This window comes from Gobio gobio (assembly GCF_949357685.1).
Source record: "Gobio gobio genome assembly, chromosome: 6".
Classification (NCBI taxonomy): Eukaryota; Metazoa; Chordata; class Actinopteri; order Cypriniformes; family Gobionidae; genus Gobio; species Gobio gobio.
The window spans coordinates 53,818,065-53,840,514 of NC_137102.1; the positions used below are offsets into that span (position 1 = coordinate 53,818,065).

Below are 22,450 nucleotides of genomic sequence, written 5' to 3' on the forward strand. Positions count from 1 at the left end.
TGTACGCTGTGGCATTATGCTCAATTGCTAGGAAACAAGAGGAAACGAGGAATCACTTGGTTCAATCAAATTAATTGACACATTTTGAATGACTGAATGTGAATGGCTTTGATTTGGTTTGATTAGTATCACGCCTCGGATGCAATGCTTTGATTTACGCCCATCCACTAGGTGAATGTCTGGTTTCTAGATCAGTTATTGTGTCACCAACAAAATGTCTTGAAGCTAGGAAATTATTCAATTAGTGATACACCAATATGGGCTTTATGCTTTACTTTGATTAAAGGTGCAGCGTGTAGTATTAGATGATCTATTTACAGAAATGCAATGTAATATACATAAAGACATTACGTAATGAGCCGTTATGTTTTTATTACCTGAGAATGAGCCATTTCTATCTACATACAACACGGGTCCCCTTACAGTGAAGTCGCCATTTTGCGCCGTCATGTTTCTACGGTAGCCCTAAACTGACAAACTGCTCTACAGAGCGCTAGCTACTAGGGCTGTCACTTTACGTTTGAAAATCGATTGCACAATCGATCGGACCAACCAACACAAGTTTCGAAAACGAAAATAGGGAATCGATTTTAACCAAATATGTACACTATTATTTTTGAACGAATTAAACAAATAAAAAGTTATTAACAGGTATTATTAATATGTTGAAATATGTTTTTAAAACTTGCATGAGGTCATATTGTGACAATGCTGTGTGCGTAGAAAAGAATGAGCGCTATTTCCTCCAGAATGGAGAGCAGCTTTCTCATTCCTCTCAGCGCTGCTCGCTCAACCCGAAATGCCCTTTGTGATATGCTGGAACAAATATAGGTATATCTGAAATAAATGGCTATAGGGCTGCCCCAACTAAAGCTTTTTTCCTAGTAGGGTAGTTGTTAATTTAAGTCGTTGTTCGCACGGAGCCAGCGCCTCCATGTCATTGTATGCTATATTTTCTTATTATTTATTAAATCAATGCAATATTAGTCGATAAAACAATTGATTAAATTAAGAAACAATTTATATAAAACAAAATTCGATTTATGAAAAGGAACCACCTTTGCCAGCTGACAGCGACCCGCTTTTGTGGTGGAAGATTGGCAGTTCGAAATACCCCCACCTTGCGCAGCTGGCAATGAAGTACCTGAGTGTCCCTGGAACATCAGTGCGGTCGGAGCGTGTCTTCTCAACAGCTGGGCATATAGTGAATAAAAAACGCTCTGCTCTGGACCCCGAAAATGTTGATAGACTTGTTTTCCTGTCCAATAATTTGTAATAGAGCCTTATTTGCACGTTTCATCAGTAACGCCCGCATAGCCTAAGTGTCGGTTACGTTCAATTAAAAAAAAAACACATGGCCTGTTCGCAAGCTAAGTTCATTCAAAGTTTCATTTTGAACGGTTTAATAATTACGTTAAATTGTTATCCACGCGAACTTCACATTCAGTCATTGTGCACAAAATAAATCATCAGAAATATTGCTGACTTGTGCGTCTCAAGCGCCCTCTTTACTTTCATCCTAATGCCCGTTAGTTGTCCGTGGATTGGCGTAGGCTATATTTAGCGTTGAAAATGAAAACGTCATTTAAAATCGATTTTAGAATCGATTCAATGAACACTTATGTCTCAAAAATCGAACAGGATTTTTTTACAAAAGTGACAGCCCTACTAGCTACTCTCTCTCGTCCTGTGTCGGCCACCGTAGCTTCTCAATGTGCTTCAAAAGGGGGAGGGGTGAGCAGTGGGTGAAACCTCACCGCTAAATGCTGCTAAAATTTACCCAGTGCACATTTAACAATTTATAACTGCACCTGATTGTCTAAGGCCCCGTCCACACAGAGACGCGTTTAGCTGTATACGTTAAAATTTTGTACCGTATCAGCGTTTCGTCCACACGGATCCGGCGTTTTGGGAGCATGAAACCGATATTTTTTGAAACCGGGTCCCTGAGTCGATAAATCTGAAAACGACACCCTTGCATTTTCGTGTGTACAGCCGAATGATTTTGTGACCCGGTGATGTCATCATACTAGGGCTGCCACTAACGACTATTTTTATATTGATTAATCTATCAGAATAGACAATCAGAATATCAGCAAATACTTTTTATATAGTGTTGTCACGATACCAAAATTAGGACTTCCGATACGATACAAGACTAAGATATCTCAATACCGATACTGAATCGATACCATGGCAAAAAATTGTAAAAGTAATTGAATAATATTACAGAACTTACTATTCATTGTTTTATCATTGTTTTATGGTTTTATGGTTAACCCCCCCCCCCCCCCCACCCCCCCACAGAATATTAGGTCCGGCCCTTTAAGAGCTGCACGGACCAAATTCATTGTAACACCTGATTTTTCATTCAACTCTGTATACGTTCACTAAAGACATATCCGACTGCCTTTACCCGAATACTCGCCAGGATGTGCATTTTTAAAAAAAAAATTACCATTCGAACCCAATAATCCGCGAAACTGCCGTCGCGATCTGTCTGAGTGAAAGGTGTGTGTGCGGCTGCGCGCGCTTCAGGTCAGAGTCCGGCAGCGGGAGCACGTCCCGGCCGCACTTTTCGTTTGCGTTCTTTTTCCTGAGCTGTGCGTATATATTTGCCTGTTCTGCTTCCATTGTTTAGAGCTCACACACACGTCCTCACTCCTGCTGTCACACATCAACGCAAATGAAGAAATACTGCTCTTATTAGAGTGCTGTCATTTTAAAGTACCGGTACTAATACAATTTCATATCGTACCCAACTTACCCAGTCGACTTAAAATATTGACGTCGACTAATTAACAGCGTCGACACAGTCGATTGTATCGACCAATCGCGACAGGCCTACATCATACCACGTCCTGCGCGGGGCGAGACTAGAAGGGAGACAGCTACATCCACTGGGCATGCGCACATCAATATTTCGTCATTTAATTACTGTATTTGCATTATTGTAAGGGTAGGTTTAGGGTTGAGGTAGGTGTAAGAGTTAATGAAACGCATCTGGTAAGTAGCACAAATTTTATTTATGTACCACCTACTGGTCTGGCATGTACACTACATAGTTTTGAGCGTTTCAATGCTCTCGTGTGTACGCAGATATTTACTGAAACGAGGGGAAAAAAAAGATTGTATAGGGAAAGCTCTTGCTTCGTGTGGACGGGGCCTAACCTACTGAAGAGGTGTAGTATCCGTAATAAAATCTACCGACAGCCTTTTTTGTGCAGCTCATTAGCTATCATTCATTATATTTATTGACATTTATGATGGCCATCCTGCTGTCTACTATATGGTATTGTCCATTTTAAATATATTGGGTGAATTCAGGTTGATTGCGATTTGATTTTTCCAAGTCATCTCAATGGCAAAAAGTCTCCCAATCGCCCTGAATTCACCCTATATAATATCTCAGTCATCAACCATTTTGAAAATGGTATGTTTAGATGTCTATTTATACATTGATTCCTTATTCTAACCTGCTCTGATAAAGTAGGCAATTTTAGGAGACTTTGAATGCACCTTTAAACCTAACCTTGTCACCTTAGACAAAATGTTTTTGTTGGTTATTAAACATCAAATATGGCTTTTATTTTGTTGCTTAACGTTACTTTTTTTGCTTTTAGTGTGGAAATGACAAAAACCCCACAGAATATATGAATTTATAATTATAGAGTGCATCGGTTTTCCTTTTCAGAAAGTGTGATGTTGGAAATCGATGTGTTTACACACCTTTTTAATAACTTCTTCTTTCGCTGTCACAGAGCCAGTTTTCCAGGCCAGGGTTCCTCTGTCGACACCGGGAGAATGACGTAGACTGGACTCTTTGCAGCGACACCAATCCACACCTCAGCGGCACGTCGCAGAGGGAAGGTATCTCACCTTCGCATGTTCAAACCCTTTCAGCACACAGAAAAAAAGGCACATTTGCAGCACCGTAACGCTGATGTTCTTTGATGTTGCAGTGGTGCACATTGAGAAGATCATTCTGAAGGAAGTTACTATGGGAGGAGAAGGCAGGCAGTACAGCTTTGAGGTAAGTTCAAAGACAGCCTCAGAGACAGAGTTCCAACACTGACGTTTCATCTAAAAGAAGCTTCCAGGATTTTCACAGTTGTGGGAAATGATTTAGATTGATATACCTGTAGTTGTGTGTCATAATGGTAAGACAGAGTCTCCTAAAAAAAGCAAGAAAAGAAACGTTGGTTGGTCTGCACAGAATGTACAGATTTCCACAGAATTCAAATGACTTTGAATTTGAAATTTAAAGTGCCCCTTTTATGCTGCTTTAACTCTCCTACAAAAGTTTTACATGCATCCAAGGTCAAAAACACTTCTCATAATATACATTTGCAGCACAGTGTCTATTCTAAAAGGATTCAGTCTCTCTAAACCCCTCCTTTCTGAGACCCTACTCTGCTCTGATTGGTCAAACTCTTCCAGGCCTCAGCTAAAACTACAGTGTTTGAGGACAGGTGAAAGTAGAGGTTGTTCGCGGGCAGTCATTCCAGCAGGATGTAATTAATATGTCGCATGTTGATATCCAAATTCTCCAATGCCTCTTCTTGCACGAACCTTAAACTCCCATGATTCTGCGAAATCAAGGCGTCATCAAGCTACGCCTTTATTTTGAATAAGTGACCTCTAGCGGCGAAAATTACATATTGTGCCTTTAAAGCAACAGCAGCCAAATATACCTGCTGCTGTCCATGTCGTTAATGTTAATCAAACAACAATAATAGACTAAAAGAAAATCACTCACTGCTCTTGACTGAATAACTTTTGTATTTGTGATAAAAATAAATGTTTACAGTGTTTTTTGATTATTCAATATCTGGTAATTAAACCTACTGAACTTTTTAATTTTTTATTTGTATCTTTGTTCTATTGTATTTCTCCTGTTGTTTGTAATTTGCTTATTTGTTTTTACTTTTAATAACAAAAATAATATAACAAAATAACTATATTGTAATTGTTATCATGATATAAAATGTCTCATATTGTGAAATAAGATTTTAGTCATATCACCCAACACTATTGGCAGATTTATTCCCTGCATAATCATTGCTTTTTAATCATTTTTAAAATACATTTTCTTTTGGCCACACAATAAAAACAATTATTAGCTTATCTCTATATCTGCTAATTTTTGATAGCTGTATATCAAATACATGTAGCGTGAGCTTAGACTGCTACGGCAAAGATTAGAAATCAAAAATGTTTTTTTAATACATGTTGTCTTGGTGTTATTTTGCATGTTTTTCCAATAAGAAACCGCCTTGCTGCAATCTGGTATGTTAACACCCACGTTTCACGATTAAGTCAATTCCCGATGGATAAAATCCTACACTACATCCTTTTCCTCATTGAATATCATGTTTCACTCAGAAATAAGCAAGTAAAGTAATGTTTGACTTTAAAACGATTTGTTTTATTTGTGCTTACGTGGTTGGTTAAAAAGAACATTGATGTAGTGATGCAGTGTGAATTAATTCACAGTTAATCACAGTTAATGTCTTTGTGGAAGCTGTTGTTTTAGATTAGCATACACGCTCTGCATTATTCATGGTGTAAAAAAGGCCTTTAAATGAAAGTGCAGTCAGCCTCTATGGCTCCAGACATGTCCTGAAGGCCGAGCTACGCTCTCGGCTGTGTACATGAGATTCCTGTCTCTCTGGGACAAGTAAGGAAACATGCAAAGCCTGAGCTGTAAACATCCGGTTGTTGATACAGAGTTGACAGCCTTACCAAAGAGGCTTTGGCTCGGCTCACAGTGAGAGTATGGACCAGCGCCAAAACAGTCAGAGAGAGAGAGAGAGAGAGGGGCCTGACTGAGAACAGATTTGTTCTTTTTGCTTAATGTATTGTGTAATTTTCTGGGGTGAAAACTGCCCTGGAATTTATCACAACCTACGATAAATATCTTTAAAAAGTAATTGTAGTGTACCAAGCAAAATATGAAACTGAGGAAATCAATGTTTTGCAAGTGGCATGTTTTGTTTGGGCTGTACTGCAATTGTCTGACATATTTGATAAGTGAGTCATTTTTGCATTTTTAGTATGAAGAAATGGTCTATTTGGTCAACACAATTGAGTTCACAACCCATTATATTTTGATACTGTGACTCATTTTATATGCTTTACCAAATGTACATTATTGGAAACCTGAAAAAAACCAATATTATAGACACTGATTTTGTGTCGAGAAGCATTTACTGAGTGAACGGAGCCACTCTGAGACATAAGCACAGAGAGCAGCGCAGAAACGCAGTGTCAACGCTGTCCTGTGACTAAAGTAAAGTGACTAAAGTAGCTTAGAAACTCAACCGTTATAGGCATTTAATACCTTTGAAGCCTAAGTACAAACCACAGCTTCATAATGAATAGAGATGGTATGAGTAATTCACACACACAATCATTCTCTCATTAATGCATTCAAATAAATTTAATGTAGGCCTACAGTGTTAATTTATCTGTATCTGATGTACAAGCAGAAATCTGCCCCATAGACAATAACTGCTGAAAGTGAACCGTTTCCTTCAAGTATTTTAAAATCACAAAGAAATGCACCTTTTCATTAGAAAAAAAAATTCCACCTTTTAATAGTAGAAAATATTTACAGTAAAAACCTTATCAGGAACTTACTCAAAAACCTTATGAGGGCAAAAAAGGGAAAGCAAAAAAAAAAAAAAGCGAAATAATCGTTAATCGTAATCGTGGTAAAATGTTCAGTTAATCAAGGTTTTTTTGGTCAAATCGTTACAGCCCTATGCCTAAGTACAAGAAAATCTGTATCAAACGTGCACACACAGTTCTTACGTACATGAGTAAGCAATAATTGTTGATAAACACCACATGTGCGCAAGTACCATGCTCGTTCACGATCATTAGCATTCGGAAACGCCTCCAATGAACCATATATGGCGACAACACATCCCTTTAAAAATCATGTGATTGTGTTTTTTCCTCACCACAGTTATGGTAAAGAAGAGGAACTTCAAATAATTGTTTCCTAAAGATGGTTTCTGTCGTTTTAGGCAGTTTTTATTACAATAATTTCATTTCAAGTGTTCGTTTTTTAAATAAGTTTAGTTTTAGTGAGTTATTTGATGCTATAAAAACGGGGGGTGTGACGTCATGATTGACAGCTGAGATTGACGGCTTCTCTGAGTGAACTTGTCACTGAGGCACTAACGGACTTTTTTCTGGATTTTTGGGAGGAGATTGGAGCTTTAGCTTTAATTTCTACACTTCCATAACTGTTTATTTCACACCAACATAATTAATTGTTCTGCATCTGCGAGAGTGTGGGCGGGCTTTTGATAATCGCGCCTCTACTTCCTGTTCTCTACTGCGCAACTCCGGTCCCGAGATCGCTACTGCGCAGACTCGGTCCCAAGATGTCAGCGCCGTGTGCGGGCCTATGAAAGCTTCAACTTTGGTCAGCGGAAGTCAATGAAGTCGCGTCGTCCATATTTTTTTACGGTCTATGGTGTGAACACTCAAGACGCGCCGAAAAACGGCACGAAAAACGCTGGCGATAAGCGTGCGTGATATTCGTCCCGGTGTGTACAGGCCTTTAAATGCTTTTTTTATGTGTAGTATCGCTATTCTACCACTAGATTATCTGTGTAAGCATGCTCAGATGTGTGCTTTATATTTACACACATTTCTACGTATAAGTACAAGTTGGTAAATCCCACACTTTGCGTGAAACTGTTCTTATGCACTCACTACGCTCAGATCTGTGCGTATGCACCGTTGATAAATGAGGCCCCTGGTCCATGGAATGTGCCATTTCCGGTATTTTTCCGGTTACTCGACACCGGCAAATTGCAAATTAAAAAAAAAAAAAGTTCTCAAATTTAATCAAGGAATCGTGACCGCCCTACTTGCTACTGACTGGCATCTTGCAATGGCTGCCGCATACGCTTATCCGTTAAGTCAATTAGACTGTAGGGAGTCCTATTAGTTATTTTAGGTTTCAGAAGGGTGCTCGCGAGTGGTCGATGTGTGCACTTATGACGAGCCCACACTGAAGCAAGTTCCACAGCAGACTTCTTCCCGACAGTCAAAGCGCCGTTACATCAAGAGTGTGGATTTGTAGGAAGACTGCGAATGTTTGGGGTGCCATTTGGGACAGGGCCTTTAGCTGTTGAGCCATGGCCCATGACTCATTCTGGGTTTTTTAGCGTTGTGTTTTTAGGATGCATGTACAGTTAAAAATAGTTCCACTTTTAAAATGGCTTTGACAATTTCACTATTAATCAGTTCATGTAAAAGGTCATGCTGAACTCTCTGCCTAAAAGTTACAGACAGGGTGTGAGTGAAAATGGGCTTTGACAAGTAAATAAAACATTACTTGACTGTTGGTTCGGCAGTATACAACTATTCTTTTTCAGGGGCTAAATGTTCAGTGACAAGCAAATCCTTCATTTATTACAAATAAACAGAATTTCCATAACAGCCTGTCTGTTGTGCTGTTGTTCAGTTTTCATAACCTAAAGGTTGTTTGGAGGCTGAAGTGGGAGGGAGACATATTGAGGACACCCGTGTGGACATGACGAGTCTTTTGCTCTACTCTCCCCAGGATATATTAAGATAGAAAACAGTGCTGACAGAGATATTAAGGGCCCTATCATACACCCGGCGCAATGCGACGGCAGGAGAGACGCAAGTGTTTTTTGATAGTTTCAGCCCGAATCAGTTATTTTCACGTCCAGCGTCACGTTGTTTAAATAGCAAATGCACTCGCGCCCATCTGTTCACCCATGGGTGTGCTGGTCTGAAAACGAGGTGTGTATTGTTGGCATGTTGCTAATTTGAGGCAACTGAAAACGGTCAATAACACAGTATTTTTTGTGTTATTTAAAGGGTGTGTTAGTAATATGCACCTATACGCGCATGCACTCTGCTTATTACACACACAGGGATGCGCAGCAGCACACAAACATTTATAAATATTAAAAATAAAAGGATTCCAGGAGAAGAGTTCAGTGTTTCCGCTCACAAAGTCTGCCATGTAAATGGCGACTCCGCCATGGTGCAAGCGCCACTGGCTTTTAAAGGAAATTGGAGACTCTGATTAGTTTATTGCAGGTTATGCCCAAAACACACCAATGACTCAATAAGAGACTAGATACACCCCTTTTGGATCATGCGCCTGATGTGCAGACTGTTTTTTCTGTCGTTAAACTAGCAAAAGTGGATTAGGACATGCCCTAAGTGCACCTGCACCATGTGCTTAGATCGTTCAAATAGGGCCCACAGTGTTTAAAGGCACTGTCACTTTTGTTCATTATCATCATAAACTGCATAAATTAGCATATGTTTTCATTTTAAGTGTGAACATAAAACGATTAGACGCTTTGATTTGTGCACTGGTTAGTACGTGGTGTTATTCCAGTCAAGAATGAGTTCACCTCTACCATTCTAATCAAAACAAGAATCAAAGGAAAAGGAAAGCATTGTGTTCTCTCCCCCAAATTCGAGCCACTACCTTTTCTCTGTTTGTGCAACTTAATGTGAGTTGCATCCCAATCAGAAATCCCCATGCATCACTGGAAGACGGATTCTCCACCCTTTCCCAGGCTTACAACTGAACCCTGACCACCTGTGTCTCGCCAAACCCTACTATTAAGACATCAGTATTCACTGGAGAAGCAGACGAAACAGCGTGCCAGCCCTTGTTAAGGCTAAAATATTTACTCAGCACGATGGGCTGCCCGGGCGTTGAAAGAGTCGGTTTGGAGTTACAGATAAACACTTCAACACATTCTCTGCTGTCTGAGATAGAGGAATTGCCGCAATTACAGACATCATCTAATTGAGTCTTTTTGAGTGGATATCTGCCAGAACTTTCACAATGGCTGTAATTTATTTGGACATGTATTGTGCAATTCTACCCCAAAACAGACTACAGTGAAGACTCTTCTTCTCTTCTGTAAATCCACAACATGAGAGACTTGTTGTGTGGATTTTTGTGGAAGCGTGATGCAATTTGTTTTGTCAGGATTCTTTGATGAATAGAACAGCATTTATTTGTAACATATCTTTACTGTCACTTTTGATCAATTTCAATGAGTCCTTTCTGAATAAAAGAAACTTTTGAACCGTAGTGTAGGTTAAGGTATGTTTGAAAATAACAGACTTTAGTCTTTACCGATTTAAAAATTTGTATTTGTTAGTTATGCATGTTTAAATGTTTTTTTTTTCAGTTTAGCACAGAGACTTCGATTTCTTTTCTACAAAACATTTGCATGAGCTGAAGCCTTGGTGAATTCATTTAAACCAATTGAATGCTAGTGGTTCAAATGCTAAGGCATTAAAAAAAAAGTGCAGTGACCCAGTTTGGCAAGAACGGATTCTGGGCATACGCCCCTTGCTGATGTCATTGTCTTTATTTGGGCTGGTTTAAATATTTCAGGTATGCCCATATTTCAATGGGAGATTCCATTGGGATATTTTATTTACCTAACACACTGTAAGCTTTCAAGATGAGCTAATAGTCTAAGAGCTCAAAATGAGCTTTAATGTCATTTCTGGAACCCAAATATTGGAATATTTGACCGAGGACAATGTGAAGAAATCCCTGTTAAGGCATCTGTGGCAAGTGGACAAGCACAGTTATTCATGTCTGGGTGAAATATGATGAGCTTTGAAGAATCCAAGTAAAAGATTCATTACGTTAGGACGGATGACAGCAATATTCTGTCAACGGTCTATTCTCACAGAGCTTCTCTTCTTTTGCAGGTGAAATGGTCAGACTCTTCATCTACTGCCGTCACCAAAACTCATCGCGAGTTGGAAGATTTTCTATTAAAGGTGAGCAGAGCGACATAGGTCTTTGGTGCTGTATTTTGTGTTCGTTTAGTCACGCGGATCTGTCGCACATGCCAGTGTGCCCACCAGTTGGGCAAGATGCCACCTGGCCAGACCAGCAAGGGACATCCATCTGTTTCTTTTTCCCTCTCTCTGGCTCTGTTTGAAATGGAATACTAGCATTCCGCACACTGCATTATGTGTACTTGTATACTATAGTATTTATTAATATTTTGAATTTTATTTTATTTTTTGATTTTCAATCTTAAAGGGTTACTTCAGTGATTTAGCATTAAGCTTTATATCAGTAGAAACCCGGTAGTATATTCAAATTATGGTACTTTTCCCCCCTCATATAAACAAGAGAATTACGCATTTTATTTCTGGAAAAAAATCCTCCGATGACGCAAATATCGTCATTTTGCATCATCGGAGGATTTTTTGGCCAGAGGCTAAAGACTACAGCCACTAGATGGAGCTGTTCTGCATGTTATCAACCCGCCCATAGGGGAGAGATCTCGCACTGAAGACACAAACGGCCGCACGGACAATCATAACGGAGCGATGCAGAGCAAAGTGAGTATTTCAACTTTTCAATTAATTCCTGTGATAGTTTAGCTTCCATATGCGATCTGAAAACGTGCCAGACTGGCGCTTACCTCAACTCTTTGTGATGAATGAAATCTGACACTGCTGCGTCTGAGTCGTGACTTTCGTTCGGCTCACTCACACTTAATTGAAAACACACGTTCAGTTTTTAATTGTAGTGTTTATTCTCTAACTGAACGAAATTATTGTATTACTATGAAAAAACGACGGTGTACGGAGTGAAGCAAGTGCATTCTGGGAGTTGTTGTCTTTCATCCACATGAGACAAAAATAAATTTTCTGTCTATTCTCAGTCTAGAAGGCACCAAATTCAAAACTAATTTCACTACATAAATGACCCAGTTTAAATACAAAGCTTAATGCTAAATCATTGAAGTAACCCTTTAATTGTAGTTTAAGTTTTAGTTATTTTGTTACATTTATTAGTTTCAGTTATAACTTGATTTTTTTTTTCCTCTCTCTCCTTCTTCTCTCTTTTAGTAATTTTAGTTCCTCAACTTAAACTTATTTCAGTTACTGTATTGTTCCGAATATAAGACTGTTTTTTTTTTTTTTTCTTAGAAATGCATCTGAAAAAACATGTTCGTCTTATAATCAGGGTCTATATTTTTACATGTCAATAATACACCTGCAACAATATGTGGCTCCAAATGCGCGTAAAACGAGTGTGCCAAGAAATTCAGTGTGTCAGAGTGTAATGTTAGAAGATCGCGGGCGCAAAAAGACTTTTGTCTTAAAGGGGCACTTCAGCGCTGGAAAGATGAATGTGTATTTAAACTGGGTCATTTATGTAGTAGAAATGTGAAATTATTTTTGAATTTGGTGCCTTCTAGACTAAGAAAAGACAGAAAATGTATTTTTGTCTCATGTGGATGAAAGACCACAACTCCCAGAATGCACTTGCTTCGCTGCCCTACGAGGCCACTCCCTACACCACCCCCAGCGTCGTTTTGATCTTCATAATACAATAATTTTGTTCAGTTAGAGAATAAACACTACAATTAAAAACTGAACGTGTCTTTTCAATAAAGTGTGAGTGAGCCGAACGAAAGTCACAGGACAAACGCAGCATGAGTCAGATTTCATTCACCACGAGAAGAGCTAAAGCAGAGCTGAGGTAAGCGCGGCTGTCATTCTAAGCGTGTGTCCATTCTGGCGCATTTTCTGATCGCATATGGAAGCTAAACTTTCATAGGAATTCATTGAAGTTGAAACACTCACTTTGCTCCGCACCGCTCCGTTATGAATGCCCGAGACGAGCGCATTTACATTCTCTGCATGAGATCTCTCCCCTATGGGCGGGTTGAAAACATGTGGAACAGCTCCATCTACTGGCTGTAGTTTTTAGCCTCTTGCCAAAAAATCCTCCGCTGATGCAAAATGACGATATTTGCGTCATTGGAGGATTTTTTCTAGAAATAAAATGCATAATTATCTCGTCTCAGGGGGATATGAGGGGGGAAAGCACCATAATTCAAATATACTACGGGGTTTCTACTGATACAAAGCTTAATGCTAAATCACTCCAAAAATGTAACAACGCATCAATTCTACAAGGACCACAAGTGCTGTGATTGGTCTGCCAGAACCCCTCCCTCAGGGGTTATCATGCTCCCTCTGCATGGTAATTGCAGGCCGATACAGACAACGATGCACAAGATGAAAATCAACGCTGTAACGAATTAAAGCAAGGTCTTCATTAAAAAGTGAACATAGTGTAAAACATAACACAGGCCGAATGAACGTTTACAGAGTTTCAGTAACATTACTACATTAAACGACTATATATAATGTTGAATATAATGTATAATAATGCAATGGGGGAATATTTGTGGGTCCTGATAATAATACACTAAAATTAATATTATTTTAATAATAATAATAAAAAAGTGAAAAATGTATTTAAAAAAATCCCTCTTCTTTATTTTGGTTTAAAATATTGCTGTACATATCGTATTGTGAGTCAAATAATCCCTAAAACAATCCTTCTGTCTCTCTAGCTTCCTAAGGAGCAGAGCCCTGATGGCTTTGAGAAGGGCATCGTCAGATTACTCAGCCGTGGAGATCAATGTGAATCCAGAGAACTGGAGAGAAACCTCAGGTGAATCTCGTTTCAATGTTGAGTGAATGTTACTTTTAATCAGAGCATTTTACATTGTGTTACTCGTTTAGTCGCTTAGGCTCTCTGTCTTTTCCAGAATGGAATGCTCGTACATGTTATCATTCAATTTGCTGCCATTATAATCACGTTACAGTCAACATTTAGCCACGCATAGCCACCCTGTTTTAAAATCAATATTTTCAAATACAAGAGCATTAGTTTTATTAGCTTCAAAGTGTGAGCTCATGGACAACGAACCCAACCTAAACCTATCCAGACCCTCTTCCTGCATTTTGCAGATGGTTTTAAATTCTTCAGAGATTGAAAGATTTGGATGAAGTCCGTCACCAAATTGTCAAAGGGAATCAGTGTTAAATTCTTTTTTTTTTTAAAGTCACATGAAACAAAGTGTCCTTTTCAAGTCCCACAACACATGGCAGTATTTAGGTCAGTAACACTGATGTCAGGACCAGAGGGGATTCTACATCCTGTAGCACAGTTTAGATGCAGTCTCAGATTGGGCTTGCCTGTACGATCAAGACAAATGTAATGTTTTAATACCTTTACCTCTCTCTCTTGTTCATTTGTAGGGAGAAGTTCCTATCTTTATCACAGGATGTCCTTCAGAGATGTGATGTTTCCAGGTTCTTCCTGTCTGATGCTTCTGTACTGCCATGTAGCCACTGTGAGGAACCTTCTGACTGGCCAATCAGAAAGTGTCATCAGTTGATGACATGTTAAAATGACCAAATATGAGCATTTTATTACACCTGAACTGTCTTCGTAATAGTACGCCTTCTGCTCCTCTCTGCAGGTACCAGTGCGCCCGTGACCAGGATCCATCAGCCTGAACGTGGCTTCTCTGAGGACTGCTCCGAGACTTCTAGCCTGGAGGAAGGTGAGAGAGACAGAGCTGTCAGATCTGCCCTAGAAACACACACCAACGCCATTACAAGTGCTAATGCCGTACTGACTGCCTCAGCCTCATCTGTGTCTTTTCTCTTTCACAGATGTGGAGGCTTACAATGTCAGAGCAGCAGGATTGAGGTAAACCTTCACTGAACAAATTAATATTTTTATTCAGCAAAGACGCATTAAATTGATCAAAAGAAGAGATGGTAAAGACATTTATAACGTTACTCTACGCACACCTGGGCAATAGAATCACCATTGGCTAGTAAATGTTTTAGTTTACTCGCCATGCTGATATACTATTTTATTTAGCCTATATGATTCCATCAGCTTATCTTTGTACGTTCAGATATTTAAAAAGCTGTGCCATTTTACACTCTTAAAATCAGTCAATCAAGCATTATATTATGATAATCAAGCACTATTTAATGATAGAACTTTAGTAATTAGAACTAAAACTTGGTAACCATGTATGAATGCATATTTGTCATTTTAACTAAACTTAGGACTGGTGGTGGTGCTTAAGCTATTGTTAGTCATTTAGTGTTTCTGTAAAAAAAAAATAAAAAAAAAACCTAGATAATGGTAATTATTATTATTAAAAGATCCTACTAATTCTTCTACTAATAAAAATATAAAATGCACTAACAAATGATTGAGCTGCTGGGTTCATGAATATTAATCACGTTGTCTGCATTCGCTTGAACTGATTTGCTGAAATCAAAACAGGGACGGAAATGGATGAGTGCCAGCAAATAAAATTGCCGTTTGCGCATTAGTTCCGCCCACTACCAACAAAAAACTTTAATAAAGCGAAACGAACTCCAATGCTGACACCCATATTTGGCTACTTCCGTAAACAACAAGTGACGTCGTTGACCGTTGAGTACTCTTCTGCGTATGCGGGTCACTTCTGGGTCATTTCACGTTCACACAGGAGAACACAAAAGGTCGCATTTAATTGGAAATGTGAACGGCCTTGCAGAAAAATCGCATTTTTTCAAAAAATCGGAATTGAGCATTAAGCCCTGCAGTGTGAACGCAGCCTAACACGCACAAACTGGTGAGTAAAATCTTAGAATTTATTAGCCTATGGCTAATGATGGACATTATTTATTTGCCCAGAGTGAAGATTTAGTCGCATATGCTTATTTTTTTGTGAAATGTTTTGCTTCTAAAGTGTGCTTGTGCAATATTTCTTTAAAATGTTTGATATTTTATTATCTAATTCAATGATATTCATTTATTAAATGTCTATTACGTGTCCAAGTACTTCTGTCGTCGCCGTATAGGATTAAAATCAGGTCTGTCCTGTAAGGATCAGTAGAATAAACTATGGGTGCATCCGAAATCGCATACTTCAATACTATAAAGTAGGCCAAAAACAGTAGTACTCTACTGTAAAAGTAGTACTCTATGTCTGAATTCACAGTACTCATAAACGAGTAGGCAAATAGAGGATGACCTTCTACTCCCAGCGAGATTCTGAAGTGTGTATATGATGGACATTTTACTATCCCATGAGGCCACGGGAGAGGATTTATGAATGGAGCTGATGTGACAGAACTGACGCTGGTAGATCACATGATAATGACAACATGGTGAATGTAGGACGTCCAGGTTCACTCATACTACACGCATTCATCCTGTATAAATCATACTTTTTTTAGTGGTGGCGAAGTAATTACTTATTCAAAACCTTATTCAAGTGCCTACGGGAGAGTATGCGATTTCGGATGCAGCCAATGTTCATGGCCTTGTCCCGCTACATAATCCGCCTACCTCTCCCTGTAGTAATCAGCGCTCTGAATGCCAGAGGAGAGGAAACTGTGAGCAGAATGGAGAGAGAGTTTGGAAGAAAGAAACTGAATCGGAACAGGTGAGGCTGTGAAATTTTCTCTCTCTCTCTCTTTGGTGTTCTTGTAATGGCATACTGATAGTGCTTCTGCAGTGTGTATCCTGTGCATTATGTCTGTAATGAAATACTGTATTCTACAATTCCATTTCCATAAGTTAGTAATGAACTGGGAAGCAATTCCCCAGACAATATTTCAAATTGTGAATCACTGTTTGATTGGACTGTCGAAAGTTTTTTGCATGAAATTGGATTAAAAATATGTTTTTAATCAACTATTGCTACACAATAAATAAAAAATAAAAAAGATTGATGGTTTAATGTTTGAAAAGGAAGAAATTAAAGGGATCGTCACCCAAAAATGAAAATGCTGTCATCATTTACTCACCCTCAAGTTGTCCCAAACCTGTACGAGTTTCTTTGTTCTGCTGAACACAAAAGATATTTAGAAGAATGTTTGTAACCAAGTAGAGAGAGCAACCATTGACTAGCATAGTTTTTATTTTATTTTACAGTGACTTATTACCAGTTATATTTCTTATTTAGTTTTTTAGCAGTTTTTTATTTAGATAAAGATTATTATTATTATTATTATTTTATAGCCAAATTGATATATAATCACATATTGATATATAAACATATTAATATATAAACACATATCACATATTGATATATAATATTTAGCCAAATTGTGCAGCTCTACAAACAAGCACAGCAAACCTGGATTTTTAAAATGTATTTATTAAAATCACGGTTTCAACAGAAAAATCATAATTATTTTTCTTCCTCCCCAAATCATGCAGCCGTTATCATTACCAGAGTAACCATTTTGATTTTTGACATGAGGACAGGGCGTAGCATATAGCATCATGATAAATTAAATATTTTTTTGATGTTTTAATGTTTAAAAATGAAGAAATTAAGACAGCCATAATGATATTGTAATTTCAAAGTTTTTTTGTTATTTGTATTGAATGCTTAATTTTATTATAATTTTTTTTTACAGTGACATATTACAAGATGTTTCTTATTTTGTTTGTAGAATTTTGTTAAATTAGTGATAATAAAGAAAAATATTATTATTATTTTATAGCATATTGATATATATAATCACAAATCAAATGTTTGCCAAATTGTGCAGCCCTATAAATAAGCACAGCAAACCTGGATGTTTTAATTTTTAATTACAATCACAGTTTTCAACAGAAAAAATCCACTTATTTAACCCCCCCCAACCTTTTTTTTTCTTCTTTTTTTTTTTTTACATGACAAGGTGCTACTCTCTGAATTCAACATGCAACCTAATGAACTAATGTGATGACAATGTAGCATGCTACTTCATTGTGTAAACTATTTTGCATACTATTAAAAAAACAAATACAGTACAGACACAGTTGGTCCTTGTAACAATCTGAGGTAATGCAGTTTTTTTTATAGGTATGTTATGCTCACACACTCTTGTTCTGTCTACCTGCAGAGCTGCCCCAGTGACAGAAGAATCTTCACAGCTGGACAGAAGAACAAAGGAAGATCAGCTGGAAAAAGGTACACAAACACACACACTCTACTGTTGAATTCCCTTCTATATGGGTGCCGATCGTAATGTTGACCTGGTTTTTGTGTCTGAACTGAGACATTTTGAAACAAAATGATGGACGGCAAAAAAAAAAAAAATGTATGACAGTTTCTTTGTGTACTCACTGATGCAGCAAGAGTGCTTATGGTCATGGTTGCTGTACCACCGTTTCATGTTTTCAGGGACAGAAGCCGGCGAGTCGCTGGTGTCAAGAGTTCTAATGGGATCCAGAAACCTTCTGCAGCACTGATGATCAACCAGACAGGTGGCTTGAAAAACGACAAAACAATAATTATCAATACCTGCATCTCTAAATACATCATGCATACATGTACCACTGCCTTACAGTGACCTACAACCCTATTCTCTCCTGTCCTTTGGTTTCTAGACACAGGAAGGGACCGGTATGGGGACTCCTCATCAGAGAGCTCAAACTCAGTGCCGTCTAGCCCTGTTCACCAGAAGAGCCTGGAGGACCAAGGTATGTTACATTTTAGTTGTATTTTTGGCCTTTTTATGCCTTTTTTGGAGAGGACAGAATACAGAACAGACAGGAAATCACGGGGTGGAGAGAGGGGAACGGGATCAGCAAAAGGACCTTAAGCCGCGAGTCGAATTTTGGTCCGCGAAGGTTCACTAGGCTATCAGCTGTCACAGTTCACTTGTGCATTCAGCAGATGCTTTTATTGAAACGACTTACAAAAGAGGAACACAAACTATTTGTCAAAGAGCCAACAATATTCATCATAATATACAATGCCGTCTTTTCTTAGACAACTAGATTTGGAAGCAAGCTAGAGAAGGGGAGAAATGCAGAATATGTTGTTCAGAATGTATTTTTAAAGAGAGAGTTCATCCCAAAAATCTGTAATATACTCCTCCTCATGCTAGGGCTGGGCGGCTTTTTACGATAGATGAGGCAATATGCAGTTGTTTGATATTACAAACGCATCTGAAAAATAGAGGAGGACACAGTGTTTGTCCTAAACTAGGACATGCTTTACATTAAGGGCTTCAACATATAGTTAACGCGTATAGTTTAACTGGCCCCGTCCTATGCTCGGACAGATACTTGTGCTGATGAATGCATTTGAAATGTGGCGGTTTTCTCAGTGCATAACTTACATTTCACAGGTATATTTTCCATCTGTAAATGTTTGAAAGTATATTTGAATATTTCCATTTTGCTGTCAGGAGTGGACGAGCCTTATGCAAACTAAACTTCACAGATTTCACGTGTACAGTGAACATGTGCCCCAAAAAGAAGGAGCGCAGTAGAATAGGAGCGCAATAATTAAATTAGACTAAAATTTGCCAAAATATGTGTTGTTGGATATTAAATGTGCTTGTAACTGTAATACGACTATTGTAATGGGTTAATCAAATGTAGCCTAATATAATTACTAAGCTCAGAATGAGTGAATGCGTGTTCCTCTAACCAGTTAACATTGTCTGTGCTTTTTATTTTAATTTGAGTGATTTTTAACTTCTGCTTTACTTTGGTCACATCCTGTAAAAAGTATTTTTTTATTTAATAAGTCGAATCTATTGTCATATTCAGTTGTTTGATACCTTTATGAAATGGTTGACATTTTCAATTGATGTGTCTTCAGATACAGAGAGTCAGTCGGATAACTCGGCCCAGGAACCAGCTGAAAAGACTCACCACAGCAAAGGCGTTGGCGGGAAAGCGGTTGCCATGGTGAATCCATTAGTTGCTGAGCCCCAGAATGTTCAGCAGCCGCCTTCAGTGGTGGAGTTGGCGCTGACCGCGTGCCTCCCCTATGCCCTGCAGTACAACACCTCCCAAAGGGACACTGGGCAGGGTAAGATAACCATCACCATCCCACTGACCCAAGACCCGGGAACAACATCGGCCGGCGCTCAACCACAGCAGCAGCCACCGCTGGGGGCGTTCAGCGTCCTCTCGGCCGGCCAGTGTTCTCTACAGCCCGCCAACAATCCCGTCAAAACAAACGCCAAGTCCTCCATTACTGCCAGCGCCCCTTCCAGCTCCAGTTCCTGCCCTCTCTCCAATAACCAAGTACCGGGACCTTGCCCCACAAGTGTACCCACACACACCCCGGGGCCGGGGCCCCTGCCAGCCCCCGCGGTCACACACAGCACCGCTCAGAGCGATTCCTACATCAACAGCTCCAGCCTGCCAGTTACCCCACAGGCCTGCGGGATGCAGCAGCAGGGGGGCTGCAACAGCTGCGGCTGCCGTGGCACCTGTGGGGGCAACGGCACCCACCAGACACCCAGCTACTTCCTGCCGCCCCAACCAACCCGTCAGATGTTCGGGCCTCCGCCTCCCTTCTTCCACCTCCCTCCGTCTCTATGCAACAGTTTCCCTGCCCAGGGTCATCAGAATAATGGGACGCCTCTGTCCTTCTACACCCATAGTGGCCCTCCTGCGGCGTTCCTGCACGCTCACTCGGAACACATGCTGGCATCGCAGGCGGGCTACAACCTGCCTCAGATGCCCCCCTTCCGTCGCTTTTACCCACCTGTCTTTCCAACAGTCGGCCTGATGTCCGGTGGAACCAACATGAAGAAGTCTAACAACGTGTCCTGCTATAACTGCGGCATGAGTGGACATTACGCTCAAGACTGCAAGCAACCGTCCATCGACACCGGGCTGACAGGTACGATGATGGCAGTAACGCTCTACACAAGAATGCAAACACAGATGTAAATTTTTTTTCCTTGCACATCCCAATTTGAATTTTTTCCGCACCATCCCCATTATCTGCTTGGGTATTTTTAATAATGAACCAAATTTTGTTTTAGTAATTTAGCTAATACTTAGAAATGAGACAATGATTTTAATATATATTCAGTACTGTGGAATGGTATAATGACCATTATATAATTATTTCTCAGTCTCTTTATTAGAATACAACCAGAAAAAAACAGGACATTTGTATGCAGTATTAAAAAACCTGAAAAATTAGGCTAAGGTAGGGCTGCTCAATTTTGGCAAAAATCATAATCACAATTATTACTGAGTAAAAAGTCAAAAATACAACTTGAACAATCAGTGCTTTAATATTTTCAGGAAGAGTTGTATTCAGATAAGTAATAACCTACAACACAAACTGAATAAAGAAATCAAATGTACAATAACACTGCATAGTCACTTTATACATTAAATATGGATTAATCCTTATTAAAGCTGCAAAAGTTATTCATTCAAGAGCAGTGAGTGATTTTATCTTTTGTCTTTTTTTTTTATTTAACACTAATGACAGACTGAAGCAGTGAAAGCAGTAACAACTGTTTACATTCACTTAAGACATAACCGACTGTGTTTACGAGGATACTTACCCAAACAGCATTTTGACATTTTTGTGTATAGGCTATTTGACCATTTAGGCACCAATCCGAAGTCCACCTTATACTTTGCTTATGTGCGTCCCACAAAAACCGCCCGCGGAACAGTGTCTCATTTGCAGCTTAATACTCTTTTAATGACACCGTTTAATATCAAGCACGTCTGTTTAATCTGGCTTTAAACTAGTTTAAATCACAGAGACATTTGTGCTTTTTATTGGACGCTTCTCACTGGATCTCACAGCACTGTTTAGTGGTCGCGTGATCAAGACCGATCCGTTTGGACTTTGACCCGAGTGGATAAATGGTCTGTGTGACGCGGTTCAAATGAGTAACAATTCGTGCTACCTTTTATCTAAAAATTTGTTAGTTTCACTTTCGATTTAACGTTCGTCTCCGTTTCCATTAGGGCTGGGCGATATGGCTGAAAACTGTATCACGTTATAAGTGTTTCATATCGGTCTGTATCGATAATTATTGATATTTTTATGACCTATTTAATATGAAATATTTTACATTTAAATTTTTTTTTATTTTAAACTTAACCTTCCTCTGATTATAATCCCCTCAGTTATAAAGGCAGAAATGTCAACACAACCATGGTCTAAAATCACAATGAACACTTAACAATGATCTCTTAACATTAAGGTGCAGTGCCTCCGTTATTTCTTTGTAACTGTTACCGTTTAGATGCTTTGTCATAAGGCACTGATGCAGAGTAACATTACCTCTCCATGTCGTTTCAAAGGCTGAATCCGAAATTGCCCTCATTCTATCCCACATTGCACCGCAGTAACGAGTGTAGGCCTACAGCTGATGTACACACAGCGGCTGTCCGAATTCGCTCACTTGTTTTCATTCACTCCTTCAAGTGAACTGTATCAGTGGACTAAAGTAGGGAATAGTGATTGTAGGGAATAGTGATTGAGTTTGAGATGTGGGTTTAGGGGGCGATTTCGGATTCAGCCTAAGTCAAGAATAGCACAACGGCGAGCGCGTAGAGTATAAAAACGTCCCCAAACAAACAAGGTGCGCGCGCTGTCAGCGGAGGCTCGCGCTGCGGAGCCAGACAAAAGTATAAACAAGGCTTAAGGTGGCAAAACAATTTTGGCAAAACAAAGTCTTGGTGGGGACGACAGTCTTGCAGACGACATTGGTCGGACGAGCTGACTTGTTTTCCTGTTTTATTAACAATTTCCTCGCTAGCTGCGGCACTCATTTTCCACTTATCACTCCACGCTGG

The 22,450-nt window shown here is 39.3% G+C and overlaps 1 protein-coding gene across 1 annotated transcript in view; it reads left to right on the forward strand.

Moving 5' to 3' along the window:
- The window catches only part of zcchc2 (zinc finger, CCHC domain containing 2), a 30,047-nt gene that overhangs the window by 2,711 nt on the left and 4,886 nt on the right, over window positions 1-22,450 (forward strand). Inside the window, exons 2-13 of the mRNA XM_079819299.1 lie at window positions 3,762-3,870; window positions 3,963-4,033; window positions 10,750-10,821; window positions 13,428-13,528; window positions 14,119-14,213; window positions 14,343-14,426; window positions 14,539-14,575; window positions 16,235-16,319; window positions 17,773-17,840; window positions 18,054-18,136; window positions 18,260-18,352; window positions 19,485-20,519. Of these exons, the coding sequence (XP_079675425.1) occupies window positions 3,762-3,870; window positions 3,963-4,033; window positions 10,750-10,821; window positions 13,428-13,528; window positions 14,119-14,213; window positions 14,343-14,426; window positions 14,539-14,575; window positions 16,235-16,319; window positions 17,773-17,840; window positions 18,054-18,136; window positions 18,260-18,352; window positions 19,485-20,519 (1,933 nt within the window). The remainder of the gene's footprint in view (window positions 1-3,761; window positions 3,871-3,962; window positions 4,034-10,749; window positions 10,822-13,427; window positions 13,529-14,118; window positions 14,214-14,342; window positions 14,427-14,538; window positions 14,576-16,234; window positions 16,320-17,772; window positions 17,841-18,053; window positions 18,137-18,259; window positions 18,353-19,484; window positions 20,520-22,450) is intronic.